Genomic DNA, 16,267 nt, shown 5'->3' with positions numbered 1-16,267 from the left:
AAATTCCGGAAAATTCGAACGACTATTGTTCGTCAGCTTCTTCATCATTTGTTTTTCCTTTCATCGTGTCGTCAATCCATTCAGTCGTGTTTGCTGTTCTTTTTGTTCAGGATATAGGTTGTTTTAGTCGTCCTACTCTTAATTGTGCCACATTTATTGATTTAATTGCTGGCGAATTATGTTGTGTTATATACTGTAATTTCTCTCTAGAAAAATGAAACGAACCATCGTGAAGTCTAGTGAAATACCTTTCGCAGTCTTTCGACCGACGGCAGAGAACTGGTGCGTTTCTAAATGTGACGTCGAAAAAGTTCCTTTTGAGTGGAACATTCAACAGTTTTTTCTTATCGAGGATCAAGTTACTAAATCAGTTGAATTTCAAGATAAGAAACGTCCTTATGCTGGTAAATGGTGTTTAACACTCCAAAGGACTTACGACTGCGATAGACGACCTACGACAAATGAAGTCTTTTTCAGTATCTCTCGTTACCAAGACAAATGTTTCAAAGTGAAGATGGCAATTCTAAATAAAAAAAGGGAAATGATTTGGCCACAAGAAGTTTTTGTGCCGAAACATTGTTATTCAAAGTGTGAAGTTTTGAGGGTTAAAAAAGAATTAATATTGTCAAATGACGTTTTGCTAACGGACGGCAGTCTAACCATTTGCTGCGAGATTGAGTATGCAGGTAAAGAAGAAATCGTATCTGCTGCTGCGGATAAATGCATTAGGCCTGTTCCTTTATTCCCTCAGTCAACAATTAGCGACCAACAGGAACGATTATTTGAAGACATGCAATTCAGCGATGTCACTCTTAACGTCCATGGGCGCCAATTTCAAGCTCACAAATGTATTTTGGCATCCAGCAGCAAAGTATTTGAGGCCATGTTCAACCACCCTACCAAGGAAAATATCACAAATCAAGTTGTGATTGAAGACATTCAACCTGAAGTATTTTCCGAACTTCTCCGTTTCATTTATTCCGGCCGCTTGACTTTAGCCACAATGGAAACTATGGCCGTCAGACTGTTTGCGGCTGCCGACAAATATTTGCTGGATCAACTGAAATCTGCATGCGAGTCTCATTTGCGTTCTCAAATGTCGGCTGAGAATTGCATGGAATTGCTTCTGCTCAGCGACCAGATCCACCCAGCGGATGATTTGAAGCAGAGTGCGGTGGACTTCTTCCGGCGTTATCCACGTGAAGTGATGGCGACCGACGGATGGAAAAAGGCGAAACACGAGCATCCCAATCATTCTATTTGGGTTCTTGTTGTAGATATTTTGGAGAACCTTTTTTTATCGTCAGTTTAGCTTTATTTTCGATTTTGTTTAATTTCAATTATATTGTGATTATATACATCCAGAAATTCTTTTTTCTATTTTCCCCTCATCAGTTATGTCAGAAACTGATTTGTATAGAGTTGCCTATCCAAAAATAAATTTACTTTTCATTAGATTTTTACGTAAATAGTTTGATTTTGATTCGGGCTGTTTCAGAAAATTTTCAGTCATTTGACTTCAACGATGACGATATGAATGCGATGACTGTCAAAATAGATTCGTTAAAATCTGAGTGGTTGCCGATAATTATTTATATCTGGCTGCTTTTTTGTTTTTCAATAATTACCTCAAGTTACTAAATTGTCCCGCTTAACAACTGAGAACTGACAAACGCTTGCTAAATATTCTATTTTATTAGAACATTCTCGTCGTATCCTTTTTGAAATGTCCTAATCCTAACGATGAGAAAATTCTTGTTAAAAAATTAATTTAAACTGCAATGAACTGCCTGCATACAGACAGTTAACTAGAGCATCCAAGTTTCATTTTCATATCAAAATAAAGAGTTAAAAACACGTGCCAAACTTAAAACTTGCCAACTTTTGGTAGTTAAAATTCTGTGATTGATATTACCACGTATATTAGGTAATGACCGCGTACCGGGAATGAGTTAAATTTAATAAAGCTAATAATATGAAAAAATTTAGAGAGTGCAAGAAACGGAAAATGGCACGACTTATTTATTCCCATTACGTCATTGTTCGTTAACCTGACGTCTAAATAAAAACGTTTGGCTTAATCCGCTTTCATAGAAAATAACAAACGACGTATATGTGTCGAATTGCAGGAAAATGTCTTGTCAATAATTTTTCGATGACTCCATTCTATTCTGTGGCTGCAAGAAAAACAAAAACAAAGATGCGCGGAAACATTATTTATTCCAATCAAGCCAATTTACAGAAAAAGCTCATCATAGTCATCAAGGCAATTCGTTGTATAATATTTAACGTAGACTAAATAAATCAAGCGATTAAAAAAACACACTTTTCGATACTTTCTTGGCCATCTGCTGGCATTCAGCTGGAACATCTTTTACGGTTTTCCTTGTCACAGATTTTGTTTTGATTATTCTTGGTGTTTCCACGAAAAGAAAAAAAAAATACTTGATTCCGTCTCCTCTAACTAAAACGATGAATAAAATGATTCCTTCTCAGTACACCAGCAGCCATGGGCTATAACAGGATCAAGTTGCTAAAATAAACACTCCCAAGTCGTAACGCCAGCTGCTTCCCTCCGGCCATTAGCGGATAACTTGCATTTCTATAATGCGCCAGCTTATTACATAATGACACTCTGCAATTGCAAATTATATATTGGATTGCAATTTTGCAAGGGACTTGATGATACTTGATGCTGTATCGACAGTTATATGCAGCAATAGAAATCCTTCTTGTTCAATAAATTAAGCAATTTACGCTCACAAGGCACAAACAACATGTTGCTGAGCGTGAAAAAGGTCCAGCAATATCCGCACCAGCACACACCGGTTACCCTTACGGAAAAATCTCATCAAACTATATGAGAAATCATATGTTTATTAATGACATCAATGATTTTTTAATAATTTTTGATGATCTCATATATTTCTCATTAAATTGATGAGAATTTTCACCCTCATATTTATCATTAAAAGTGTTTAAAATATTTTTGTCTCATTTTATATGAGATATAACCCAATCCGTAGTAAGAAATCAGAAAGAAATCATATAAATTTCATGATTTTACCACAGACTTTTCGCATGAGAAATATGCAAGAAACTGGTGATAATTAACCATAAATATCATGATATTTTCTTAAAATAAATCAGTAATATATCATGTATTCTTAGTTTTTAATCATTAATTTCTATTGGTATTTTGTAATGAGATACTCGTATAAAATCATGTGGAAATCAATAAAATGTCATGATTTTCCCGCAGTTTTTTTCGCATGAAAAATCTGCAAAAAATCAGTGATTATTAAGCGGGAATATCATGATATATTCTTATAATCAATAAGTAATTTGTCATAAATTCTGAGTTATTAATCATTAATTTCTATTGATGTTTTGTCAAGAGATTCTTGTATAAATTCATGTGAAAATCAATAAAATGTCATGATTTTCCCGCAGTTTTTTTCGCATGAAAAATCTGCAAAAAATCAGTGATTATTAAGCGGGAATATCATGATATATTCTTATAATCAATAAGTAATTTGTCATAAATTCTGAGTTATTAATCATTAATTTCTATTGATGTTTTGTCAAGAGATTCTTGTATAAATTCATGTGAAAATCAATTTTACCTATGACATTATACGATTTTTTTGGTTTTCTTTTATACAGTTTTTTGGCTTAAAAATCATGAAATTTATTATTAAATGTCTATCAGAAATCAGGTAGATTTAGGTGTGAGATCATGATATTTAATTATAATTATTTTGTATATTATCATTTATTAAGAGCTTTTTATCAATAATTTCTCTAATGCTTTATAGTGAGATTTTTCATTAAAATCATGTGAAAATCAGTTCCCACTAAGGAATCAAAAGATTTTTTGGTATTATTTTCACCCAATTTTGGGCTTTAAAATCTTCAAATTCATAACAAAAAGTCAGTAATAATCAGCTACAATTCAACAGATCAGATGTGAAATTATAACTATTTAATCGTCAATATTTTCTTATGTTTTGTAATGATGTGTGAAAAATCAAGGGAAAATTTCTACATATATGACATCAAAATATTTTCTTGTATTCTTTTAATACAATCCTAAAAATATCCGTTAAAATCAGCAAATAAGTATATAGGCCTACCTGGAATGAAATATTCTGACTTTAAATTCTTTTTGGACTTTTACATTTTTTATTTTTTACCTTTCGTAAATATATGGTAGCTATCTAATTCTCACAAAAATTACACGATGTTTTTATAATCACAAGATAGGCTGGGATAACTATTTTTTTTAACGCGCTAAGTAAATTTGAGTGAAAGTTCTATTTTACTCTGGTGTGTTTTTTTTTTGTGTGAATTATTCTAAGTCCCGAAATCTGGCTTTTATCTAACTAAACTAACCAATTGATTATATGGTATGTCAAAACGCATCATAGAAATTTTTACTAAGTTTTTTCACGCGCTAAGTAAATTTGAGTGCAATTTCTATTTGACTCTGGTATGTGTTTTTTGTGTAAATTATTCTAAGTCCCATAACCCTGTTGTTATATCACTAAACTAACCAATTTATTAATTTCCACGTTAAAAAGCTTCAATTATAACATCAATTGGTGGTGTAGTGGTTAGCAGATTGGCAAGCCACCCTGGAAGTCGAGGTTCTATTCCTAGTCAGGGCAATTCTTTTTTCAATTTATATAATTAAAATCTCATTTAAAAGCGCTCAAATTCTCATTCAAATTTTAGTGAGAAAATCATTAACATTTTTGTGGAAAAAGAGAAATTAAGCGAGATTACAGTAAACCCTCAGTCAGAAATCATTATATTTACGCGACTAATCATTTATATTTAGATGAGAAATAACATAATTCTCACTTTGTTCACATGAAATTAATGATTAACGGCTGATTTTAAACTTGAAAATGTCCCAAATTCTCATCAAAAGTCATCAAATAAATGATATTTTGCTGTTAATCTCACCAAAATATCACGACAAAATGAATGAGAATTAAGGTTATTCTCATGTATTTCTTTATGAGTTTTAATGAGATTTTTCCGTAAGGGTAGATTGCTGTGTTTTATTCCTCATTTATCTCATGTTATTATCGTCTCCCCCTGTCCTCGCCTGTCCTTATACACAAACGCAATCCCACTCTCAGCTTCGTTTTACTTCAGCAGCTATCCTCCTCCTCCAGGCTGGCTCCTCCTAGTCTCAAAATAAAAAATTTTAGTTTGGAAATTATTCGGTTTATATTCCACCACCATTATGAAAAGTTCGTGCAATCGTCGTAAGGGAAAGTCCAATGACGTTGAGAACGTATAGGCGTATCATCGGTTATACCTTGTGAACAACATACGATTTCTTTTGTTTACTGATTTTTTTTTACACAGACTCACTGACCGAAGAGCTCTGGGACAGATAGATGGTAAATGATGTCTCGGTTCTTATGTTTTTTTTTTACCAGCCAGATCATTCGGCGTATGAAATGCTGGCTTTGAATCATTTCGATTGTTAACACAAAATTAATTATAAGTTAGGCAATAACGAATTGGATATCTTGATTTTATGAATTTTATTTTTCTGTATACAGTCATGACTCATGACACATTGAAGGAAAAAAAGAAGAAAAAGAAATGCGAACTCAAACTCGATCAGCCAAATCCTCTTCAAATCCAAGTCTCCAATTAGCAAGCGTCGATTTGGTGCGATTATCCGTCGATGGGCTGACGGTGTTTGCTCGGAGAATATTGTATTAGATCGTCTTGATGTGGTCGTCAGGTCTTGAGAGCGACTTACAGAAGTGGTGGCGTCTGCCTGCCTAAACTTGGCTGTGCTGCGGCTTGTTTTGACAGTTCGTTTCTCTCAAAAACGCGCCGTTTGATTTCAGAAACCATTAGCCTAGTGGTACAGTCTTTGCCTGGCACGCTGTTCTTCTGGGTTCAAATCCTAGGTAAATTGAAACAATCATTCATTGAATTTATTCTTTCGTTTTCTTTATGTAACTTATTAATTTTGTGTTGACAATGTTTGAGATGATAAAAGACCAATTACCACGGCGGAGTAACAAAAAAGAACTTCGCCTAAGGGAAAAGAAGGAGTTACGCACGCGAAAAATCGAATATTAACGACTTTGTTGGAATACGCGTTGGTACTAATAAAATAGTTCTTTGCGTCAGAAACATAAAAAACCAGGTTATATTGATTTTAAAACAGATTACATTAAGACGGATGACCATAAAACGCTTTAAGTATTAAGCATTGCTACAACAACTTAAAAGGTCATGACTTGAAACACGGACTTGCGATTGATTAATGGATAATAATTCTGGATTTTAAAAAACAAAAAACAAACGAGAAGAAAGTTAAAACAGGGAGTGCAATAATGAAGAAGAGGAACTATTTGTTGTCAAGGGACTCTGCAATCAGCAGCACATGACCAAGATGTTCCATCTTTAGCTCAGCGGGAATTCCGTCCCATTCAGGGCCTTCGATTTGTCGGATGGCGTACAGCAGAGAGTTGTCGGGCGAAAGATCAACAGGAACGGGCTGGGAGGCAGAAACAATGTTGACTATTTGCAACAAAGTCTCCAGAACTCCATCACCTGATTGCGTATCAGCACGCAACTTTTGGCTCGACAGCTGAGCCAAGTGTTCGGGCATCATCGTTGTCCAGCCCTCTGGGATTCGGCCGCCAAAAATATCGTCACCCTTCATTCTAGACACGATGGCTTTGAGCAAACCAAACACGTGACGAACTTCCAGTCTCAAATGACGATTGAGAACGCCCAGCGTGGCGTTCGACATGTGACGCTCAGTCAGGACTTCTGCCCGCAATAGTTCGTCCAGGACGTCCGATATGTAATACTTTCGCACCTATGGCAAGAAAAAGTAACATTAGAAATGTTAAATGGCTTAGTTTTTAATTAATCGCTGCATCAGCAGTCGAAAATGCGTTTATTACCTTGCTAATGATAAGAGGCTCAGTATTAGAATGGAGATGTGTGATTGCCGAAATCAGGATCGATCTAGCCTCAGCTAAGCTTCGATTCTTCTCCTGTAATTTTACAAAAGATAATTTCACGTAAGACAGCACAAGAACGGAAAACGATAAAAATAAATCATACCAAATCCGCCAGGATGAGTTCCTGCAATTGTGGAGGAATGGAAGACGGCTGCCAAGGTAGAGAACGTCTCTCGAGGATCGCCTGAAAATTTCCCGATTCCACGTCTTCTTTGAAAATAAATTCGGGGATCGTTTCAAAAGAAAGGTCTTCTGCAATAGTGCTGCCGGCCGATCCTAAAACGGCAGTCATGGCAAAGGATTCTGCTAGTGGCAGAGTGGTGTGATCGATGACGTGATCGCGGATAAAGCGATCGACTTCTTCAGTGGAAACGTGAGCGTACAAAGACTCGTCAAAGTCGGCCAAAGCTGCTGTACTGCTGCAAGAGAGCCGGACGCGACCCGAGCCTGTCCGGCAAAGAGGCTGGATGAAGCTGGTGAGAGCGATAGAAGATGCGGCTTCCACAGCGTGACTCAATAATTGGCAACTGAAAGTACTCTCAGGCAGTTCACTGCCGGCCAAAATGAGGATAAGAGGAGCTGTCGGATCCAGCACGGTTTTGGGCCGGATGTTGACATCGACTTGTTGGCATTCGAAGTAATCCAAGAAAGTTTTCTTCTCCACGTTCTCCAACTGACTGAATCGATCCCACAGTTGCTTGAAACCGTCAAAGAGATGCATCACGTGGTCTCGGGAGGCAACCGGACGTCCTCGATCCAGAAGGATCGTTTTCTGCAAAACGATTTCCGTGATCTTTTCCAATCCCTGGGAGATGGACATACGATTGGCTTCTTCTAGAGTTATTTCTCCAAGTAAAACAGTGCGAACAAGGGCGATGAAACGCATAGCTTCGCCAAGGTATTGCAAAGCGTTCAGCTTCCGCATTCCATTTTCGTCATCCAGCAATAAATCCAGGAACGGGAAACTCCGGCGCAATTGTCCATTTCTGGCGAGTTCTAGTTGAACGGATTGTCGATCGGCAAAGATCCTTCTAGCGTAGGCCCAGTGCGACGTTTCATTGTGCAATAAAGATTGGCGGAACGCCTTCGATGCTTCGTTAGCTTGTCCGGCGATGTGGTCGAGCTCTTCCGCCAGATTGACCTGCTGGGCCAGCAGTTCAGCTAATCCATTTTCAAATGCTTCTCTGGCCTGTGTTCCGTTCGTGAAATTGGCCGCGTTGGCAACAAATGAGGGATTTGTCGAAGCAAACAATTTATGCAGCAACAAATGTCCGATTCGGAATTTGTCCGTCATATTGAGCTGCGGTCTAGTGGTCACCAGCAACTGACAAAGGAGATCCAGATGGATGATGATGTGATTCGAAAGCAGTCGAAGGAGCGAACGACGATCCTCAACCGGCTGGCGTTCCGCCAATGGCAACGTGAGCAGCACAGTGGCGATTTGAGCGGGACCGGTCCGTGGATTCAAGGCTGCAACCATCAAGGCGAGTGCATTGAGCAAATGTGCAAATCGGGTAACGGCTGGAGAACAGTTTCTCACAGCAAAAGTTGGTGTCCTAGAGGGCGTTCGGGTTACGTGCATGCCTCTGGGCGGAACAAAGTCTTGGGGCGTAGCGTGACGGACGCCTGGACGGAGTATATGATTATGGCCAAGTGCTGTGCCGCAATTAGGGCAGACAGACACCGCCATTGGCTGCCCACAGTCGCCAATGCAGTTTAAGGCACCGCAGCTGCAAAAATACCAGTGAGTTGGTTCCAAATTAAAACTGTGCAGGTAGGGATGATTGTCGATTCCGGGTAAAAGAAATTCGGCCGAAGCGACCAGATTGGTAGTCATTACTCTCAGGAAGTTGATTCTTTTGGCTTCAAAGATGTCAAACGCGTGATAAGCCAATCGAGCGACGAAGGGAGCCCAGTCGGGTTGGAGGTCCAGCAGCAAACGATAATGTTCGAAGGCTCCATTACCAAAGATCTCACCATTCAAAAGGCGCTCTTGAAAAGGGTTGACTGTAACGGTCGCAGATTCCAGGGGGAAACCCAGCGACAGCGGTGATAAGGAATTGACGTAGTCTTTAATAATTTTGTGACGGTTAAGATGTTCAACTATTCTCTGATTGCGAAACATGTTGCACAGCCGAGTGTCATCTCCCTCGGCGGAGGAGAAGCGCAGGATGAAGAAGAGCAGAGAGTCTGATACGATTTGATCTGACTGACTTTTCCGCCAACGAGCCCATTCTTCGATGACATTCTCTACTCCACTATCATTCCTGGAGAGTTGCTGTCGGATGAGGGCTAGTTGTCGAATCCGTCCAACCGTCCAGTTGCCCGTCATGGCGGCTTGAAGCACATCTTGGGCTGTTTCCTCCTCTTCCGGGTCATTTTCAACATCCTGGTCGGCGCAAGCGAGTAACGCAAGCAATAAACTGTGAGCGTTGACGTTGAGTTGGCGAGTCAGCCGATTGCAGCGGGTTGACAACAGGAGCTCGTCGATGATTCTAACGCCGGATCGAGTCGACAAGATTGTCCGTACGATGACGGTCAGAAATCGCCAAGAGACGCGGATACGGAAATCGGAGCTTAGAATGCGCTGCAAAAAGTCTCGGATATTGCGCGGATTGTTCTTGTGCTGCTGAATAAAGAGTTCGGCCACACGTTCGAAGAAGAACATGAATTTCTGATGATCCTGGAAGAGGGATTCGATTGTTTCGGCACTTGGCGCCATTAAATGGAAGGCCTGGATCTCGTCTTCTTCTGTAGTCAGTGGATGAGCGCAACTGGAACAATGCCCATTGATACCTGCTCCGGTGACATTCTCTTCAAGCAGCACGATGGAATGAGTGGTGGGGCATTCTCCAAGGATTTGGCCAAGTTCTTCCGGAGACCTACAAGCTGACGTGCTCTTGAGCAAGGCGTATAAATCCGCCTGGCGGACAATCCTTCTCGCTTGATTTCCACTAGAGACTCTTGGTCGGATGACTGAGGTGATGACCAACTCCGTCAAGTTGCCAAACAGCCTCTCAGAAACCTGCAATTCCGGCAGTTTAATCTCCGACTCGGGATCAAAGAGCAGGATCCGTTTGGTGATTCTCAAACCCAGCCAGAGTTGAGATATGTCTTCCACGCGATCCAGTAAATTTGTAAGAGCTGGACTCGCCTAATAAAAAGTCAAGAACGTTTAGAAAACTGGCAAATTCAATAAAATGCGATAATAAAAGTACTTCAATGGATGAGATCACTTGCATATATCTTTCGTGAGTCCTGATGACATCGGGTGAAGCCAACCCTGCCATCGACAAGCGAGCCGCTGCTTCCGTGAACAGTTTCCAATCACGCATCCGGACGGGGGAATCGCACCAAAAGTCGCCATTATCCAGGTCCGCCCTTGCGAAGGAAGCAATGCTTACCAGTTCAAGGGCAGCAATCACTTCATTTTGCCACTTTTGCCAGTCGAGAAAAAACTCGTTGGTTTCTTCAAACAGGCTGTCGATAATAGTACTCATTTTAGACAACGGTACTTTTCTCAAAAAGCGATGCAGATGCGGAGGAATGCGTAACAGAAACCAATCAAGAAAATAAGCCTGATTGAAATGAAAAAACAAAATTTATAAATTAGCTATCAAGATCCCCACGGATTTCTTTCATATACGTACTTCTTTAATTTCTTGGGATTCTTCTTCTTGGTTTCCAGCCACACTATCGATTAGCCACTGCAGCGGGCCATTCAAGCACGAGTCAGAGCGTTGGGCGTAACCAAGGTCGAAATTGGCCAACAACCGGCCGAAAAGTCGAGTACAAGAGCGAAAACCGAACGGCATTTGAACGAGGGAATCGGATGAGTTGGGCGCCAATAATCGATCAGGATAGTTGGCGACGACAAAGTCACACCACAGATTCATTGTCGATTTGTCGGATACGCGCCAGACATCACTGACGAGTAAAAGATTGGCAAGTGGGTTACTGATTTTGTGCTTGAAAACACCCCACAGACTCAGTGTCAATGAAGAAGAAGAATCAAAATTGGAGTCACTGAAGGCCTCGACTACGTTCCAGGTGATTCTGCTCTCTTTTACTTGGGCTATTAAGCACTCTGTTGATAAAAATTCAAATTCAAAATCAAAATGTTTCTTCAAATATAAAATACTAGGCCTGTGAATACCTTTCAGCAATTCGAGCAAGAGTTCATTGCCTGGTAGTCCTAAGGCCGTCCGCATTCCACTGTAGAATTGCCCCAAGAAAGAACGTAAGCTGGCAAGGCTTGTCTGCAAAACGGGACCGAGCATTTCCAGCAGCAATGACTTGAACGAATCGTTCGGCAAATTTTCGATAAACTTCGACAACATTTGGTCACCAGGCGATCGGATGAGCTCTCTTAATGGTATTTGGTGTTGATTTGCTGAACCGCTGTGAAGGACCTCGTCAACGAAGCAATAATCCCAACCATCGCCAAAAGAAAAGACCCAGTGCATGTTGATTGGGCGTGGATCGACGTGAACGACGAAAGTGACACGGCATTTGGTTTTTTGAAAACGTTGGTCTACTTCGAACTTGGCCAGTTGAAATTGCTCGATCGGACCAGTCACCACGTCGTACTGGACAATGAGACAGAAGTCGGGATCAGCTAAATCTTCATCGTCGATGGAATCCAGCAGCCGGATGAATTCAAGTTCACTTTGGACGTCAAACAGTCGGATGGTGAATGAGTCGTCCAGGGTAATCTCCAAATGACGAAGCGTTTTGGTCATGATGACCATTCGATTCGATCTGACATTCCGGAGAGCGTCGTCAATGCTTTCCAAAACAAAGTTGTTGCGGTAGTACGAGCAAAAATCCCTCAATGAGGGACAATGGCAACTGGAATTCCGTTCCAATTTGATCATGGCCATTGGGTCGGCGGCTCGCATCCAGATAGTATTCGCAAAATTTGGACCCTCTTCGTCTACTTTTTCGAAGTCCATCTTGATTCCTCCTTCTTGCAAATGGAGAGCCAAGGAAGCGAAGGATTCTTCGTGATAACCGTAGATCAGCTTTTGTCTCTTAATCACTTCCGGAACAGCTAACCAGATGGAATGAGACTCAATAGCATTAAGCCATGTTTTCCCGGTGTTATCTAGGAGATGAGAAGGTCTCAGTTCGTGTTTTTCAAATCTGGACAAAATGGCTGGAGACATCAACTCCCGATTGAGTGCTACGTTGGTATCCTGCAGGGCGATGATTCGAAACGGGCCGTTGGGAAGAGCAATGGCTCGGATGGAAGGACCCAGAGCAATCTGAGTCATGGTGACTTCACCTTGAGCCCAGTATTGTTGATTCAGGACCATGTAGAGTGATTCGAACAACTGATCAGCGTGACACAGGATGAGTACGCCGCCCGCCCGGATGGCTTGTTCCACTTGGCGCAATTTTCTCGTCACGGCTGTAACTTGTAGATCGCCTGGGAAACAGGAACCGAAGAGAACGTTCCAGTTGATTCCCTCGTCCAATTTACTTTTAACGTGGCGGTTGAGGAGTTGTAAACCAATCAGGGACCGGTTGAGAATCATCAAATGTCTGGCGATGTGAATAGATAGCGGTTTAGAAGAATCCTGGATGTTGGAGACGATGAGACCTAGCGGCGACGTCGCTGGTAGGCAATTTACATTCATGGCAAGGTTAGCAGCCATCGTCTTTCTGACCAACTCTCGAGCTTCTTCGTGACCACCAAAGTTCCGAATAGCCGACTGAATCAAAAGATGTCGAGAAATACGAACATCGCCCACATCTCCCATACGACTGACAGTCTCGAAAACCGAACAGACGAAATTCTTGACGCAGAAGAAGAAATCTCTCATGGAGAAGAAATGTCCGCCACCGATGTCATCTCTTCCGTCCAATTCTTGATAGGTGCTGACAACACTCTCTAGGCTTTCAATCAGCGTCTGACGGATGCGCATCCTATCCGAGTCTTTGGCGTATTTGGCGATTAAAGAATCGGCCAACTGTTCGGCCGATCCCAGTAGATCCTTCTTGTCAGCTTGCGTACGTAAAATCAGGATACCACGATTCACCTGGGCAGCGTCCACCACCCAATTACTGAGGGCAACTACCGAAAAGGGGGATTGTTGCTTTTCGCCGGATGTCAAAACTGATTGGCGTTCTAGTTCGACGTGCAACACTTTGATTGGTTTTTCAGGTGACATGTCAGCCAGGCCGAGTTCATCCAGCACCACCATGGCCAGCATAGTCTTCGGGTCAACACTGAGTCGCTGGGCCGATTCAAAAAGGGCTTTGAATCCGGAAGATGTTGACATCGGAGAGCACTGGAAATAAAGTTCAGTGATGGCTGGCAAGTCTCCTAAACTGTGCCGGAGTGTGTGATTGCCAGGAGATAGAACCAGCTTGAGGATTTCCACTGACAAGGATTTCGATGATCCAGGGCGTCCGACAATAATCAAGAAAATTCCTAAATTGTTAACACGAAAAGGAGAAAATTAACATTTGATGACTAATTCCAAATAACGGATAATAATAATTACCATTTAGTACGCAAACGTACAAGGCGAAAAGATTCTCGCAAAGGGCGTCGTTCAATGCAATGGCACCGGAGCCAATGGAAGCTCCGTGCGCCTGCTCGTACAGCATTTCGGCGATAATTCTAGACACTTCCGTCATATTCTTGGATGCGGATTGATTTTTTCCAAAGACATTCTCCAAAAAAATCTTGCGTTGGTGAAACCGAAATGCGTAGACCAGATAGATGGTCAAATCTGCGGCTTTTCTCGCATCATTTTTGGACATTTTTTGAGCTGCCGGCGCTTGACGAAACCAGCGAAAGAGTTGAACTGCTCGAGCAGCATCACGAAGGGACACGGCCGAATCAGGATCGACACTCAACGCTCTGGCTACTCGGTGACTTTTTTTAATGAGATCGGAGAACCATTTGACGCAATCCACATGGAATTTCGATTTCGGCAGTCCGTGTTCACAAATTTCATCATTGTAGGTGTCTTCGGCTTCGTCACAGAGATGACCAAAATCGTAAATGTGATCATAAAAAGCTAGCGGTAACTCGTTGACGCGGTACACCAAACTCCGCACGTCAGTTCCAGTGTTGCTCCCATCGTCGTTTTGGGTTGGCTGGGCAAAGCGAAAAGCCAGTCCAACAGCAGCTTCTTTGTCAACTTCGTGCAAGTGTCGGTAAGGATTGGCGGCGCCCATTAGATGCACATTTTTGGGCAAAATAGTTCCACGATAGTGGCGATCGAGCATCAACTCTTTGAAGAAAGCGATGACAGGAGGATCGGCCGTGTTCATTTCGTCGAAAAATAGAAAGATTTGAGCTCCAGGTTTCATGGCGTTTCTCATTGCCAACTCGATAATCTCCGTCACGTCTTGAATTGTAGTTCCGCTGTTCACGTTACACACTTCGAATGTGTGCCCCAGCAAGGTTTCAATCAGGAATCGGAAAAGAGCACTTTTGCCAACGCCAGCTTCTCCAAAGGCAACAACGGGCAGGCCACAGCGAATCCGATAAAGAGCAAACATCATTTTCGTGATATTATCTCCTGTCAGCGCGTACCTACCGAACAAAAGTTGCGATTTTAATTAAAGAAATATTGGACAATGTTTAAATAATGTTTCAACTTACCCTTGTTCCTGCTCAGTAAGTTGGCTTAAACGTAGACTAGCTGAAGTGTTTTTAGGGTGGCTGTCCAGTTGGGTGACTTTGACAGCACTGGAGGCGGTTCCGTCCAAGAGCAAGAGCGATCGCATTGCGTTCAAAATGACTTCGGCGCCGTGTGTAGTCTCAATCAAATTTCTAAATCCATGGAGCTCCTGAAACCGCAGACACTGCAGCTCCAGAATGGGCAGCAAGCTGGCGTGAAACATATTTTGCAAGGCGACCGCGTCACGTCCGACAATGTTCATACCGGTGAACAATCCCTCCTCATCGACTCCGAGCAAGATCATAGCTCGTTGACGGTTGATCCAATCCATCTCGGCCATTTTCCTTCCCTGGTCGACTATTGACCAGCACCGGGCAATGCTGTCATTGGCCACTTTGAGAAGCATGTTGAAAACATTCAGCTTGAAGAGTTGAGCCAAATCTTCGCGCTCAAACAGGTGAACAGCCGAGCTATTGAACCACACACATTTCATCATGGCCGAGATATGGCGATAAAGAAAGGAGGCCATTGCATTCAGGGCGCTGAAAGTGGGAGCATTTCGATTTTCTGAATGCTGGAAGGCGGCTACTAAAAGATCAAAAGTTTCTTCTGCCGGTAGAGGATCTACAGTGATGGTTTCGGGCAGTGAAGAGAGATCATCCCACACGCGTAATCCTTCTAGTCCAGCTTCTTTGAGTTGGAGGAACTTTCCAGTAGCTACAAGGACATTGGAGCGGTTGACTGTAATTTGCTGGCCAAGGATCCGTGGCATCACGGGTAAATCGTACGTGAAAAAGGATTTGTTGCATTCACAAACGTGATGTTCTCCAAGGTAAGAAATGACGAGAAATTCGTCCGGTCCATAAGGCGAGGCGAATTCCAGAGCGATGATGGTCTGTGGAGAGATCGTCCAGTATCCTAGCTTGGCCTTTTTGGGATCGTAAAGAGCTCCATGGATGAGTAAAGAGAGCAAAATGTCGTTGAACTCGAGCGACACGGAGTGGGCGACATCCAGATGAAGAAAAACAGCGCGTTTCCTCGACTGACTGGAAAGGTTTTCTATTTTCTTCAAGCTGGCCAGCAATTCTTCGACGGATCCAGTTCTTACACAAATGCGATAATAATCGGGGAGTGACATCAGGTCCGAAGCTTTTCGCATCGCTTGTTGACTTTTTCCACAACCTGGAAATTTTGACGTGAAGAAATGAAGATTCACTGCATTGGGCAAAAGGATTGAAAAGCACTGCCGCAAATGGTCGGCTGTAAAGTTGATTTCAATCAGACGGTCGGAAACGAGACCGAGTCGAGCGCCGAGTGCTTTCGTTGAATGGACACGGTGATGATGCTGAGCCAGTAGCAGGAGCTTACATTGGTTTTCCGGTAAAACCCGATTCACACCTTCACGGACAGCATTTGCAGCAGCCGCAGAAAGTCTCTCCATGTGCACAATCACGAAGAAGTCTTGGTCAACGTTAGCCACAGACCAAAGTTTCATGAATCGTTCCACCTCAATTTTTCCCGTATTGGTCGTCACGAAAAGAATTCGGCTGGGTTCAATGGGCTGACGAGTCAGTGAGATGTAGGCGGCCAATGCAGTTCCAACCAAAAGTT

General features: G+C 42.1%; 3 protein-coding genes across 3 annotated transcripts; 1 reads left to right on the top strand and 2 right to left on the bottom strand.

Annotated features, from left to right (window-relative positions):
- The first annotated feature begins 214 nt into the window (after positions 1-214).
- On the top strand, positions 215-1,312 carry LOC124200553 (speckle-type POZ protein B-like). Its single transcript, XM_046596821.1, has one exon. It carries the CDS (start codon positions 215-217, stop codon positions 1,310-1,312), a length of 1,098 nt encoding a protein of 365 aa, XP_046452777.1.
- Positions 1,313-6,164: 4,852 nt separating this feature from the next.
- LOC124199349 lies at positions 6,165-10,585 on the bottom strand. The gene is made up of 4 exons (XM_046595159.1): positions 10,232-10,585; positions 7,117-10,167; positions 6,954-7,046; positions 6,165-6,865 (listed from the first exon to the last, which is right to left on the bottom strand). The coding sequence occupies exons 1-4, from the start codon at positions 10,511-10,513 to the stop codon at positions 6,389-6,391; spliced, it is 3,903 nt and encodes a 1,300-aa protein (XP_046451115.1). The 5' UTR covers positions 10,514-10,585; the 3' UTR covers positions 6,165-6,388.
- Positions 10,558-14,576, bottom strand: LOC124199350 (E3 ubiquitin-protein ligase RNF213-like). Its single transcript, XM_046595160.1, has 3 exons — positions 13,526-14,576; positions 11,170-13,452; positions 10,558-11,100 (listed from the first exon to the last, which is right to left on the bottom strand). The coding sequence occupies exons 1-3, from the start codon at positions 14,535-14,537 to the stop codon at positions 10,652-10,654; spliced, it is 3,744 nt and encodes a 1,247-aa protein (XP_046451116.1). The 5' UTR covers positions 14,538-14,576; the 3' UTR covers positions 10,558-10,651.
- Between the last annotated feature and the right edge of the window lie 1,691 nt (positions 14,577-16,267).

This window comes from Daphnia pulex, chromosome 8 (assembly GCF_021134715.1).
Source record: "Daphnia pulex isolate KAP4 chromosome 8, ASM2113471v1".
In the NCBI taxonomy this organism is placed as follows: domain Eukaryota; kingdom Metazoa; phylum Arthropoda; class Branchiopoda; order Diplostraca; family Daphniidae; genus Daphnia; species Daphnia pulex.
This window is presented reverse-complemented; position numbering and strand designations above follow the sequence as displayed.

Excerpts from the sequence above, each read along its gene's own strand:
- LOC124200553 (XM_046596821.1), top strand. The coding sequence starts at position 215 with ATGAAACGAACCATCGTGAAGTCTAGTGAAATACCTTTCGCAGTCTTT.
- LOC124199349 (XM_046595159.1), bottom strand. The coding sequence starts at position 10,513 with ATGAGTACTATTATCGACAGCCTGTTTGAAGAAACCAACGAGTTTTTT. Across the intron at positions 7,047-7,116 it reads AACTCATCCTGGCGGATTTG|GAGAAGAATCGAAGCTTAGC; the intron begins GTATGATTTATT and ends GTAAAATTACAG. Across the intron at positions 6,866-6,953 it reads AGCCTCTTATCATTAGCAAG|GTGCGAAAGTATTACATATC; the intron begins GTAATAAACGCA and ends TTCTTGCCATAG.
- LOC124199350 (XM_046595160.1), bottom strand. The coding sequence starts at position 14,537 with ATGATGTTTGCTCTTTATCGGATTCGCTGTGGCCTGCCCGTTGTTGCC. Across the intron at positions 13,453-13,525 it reads GTACGTTTGCGTACTAAATG|GAATTTTCTTGATTATTGTC; the intron begins GTAATTATTATT and ends TTAACAATTTAG. Across the intron at positions 11,101-11,169 it reads CTTGCTCGAATTGCTGAAAG|AGTGCTTAATAGCCCAAGTA; the intron begins GTATTCACAGGC and ends TTTTATCAACAG.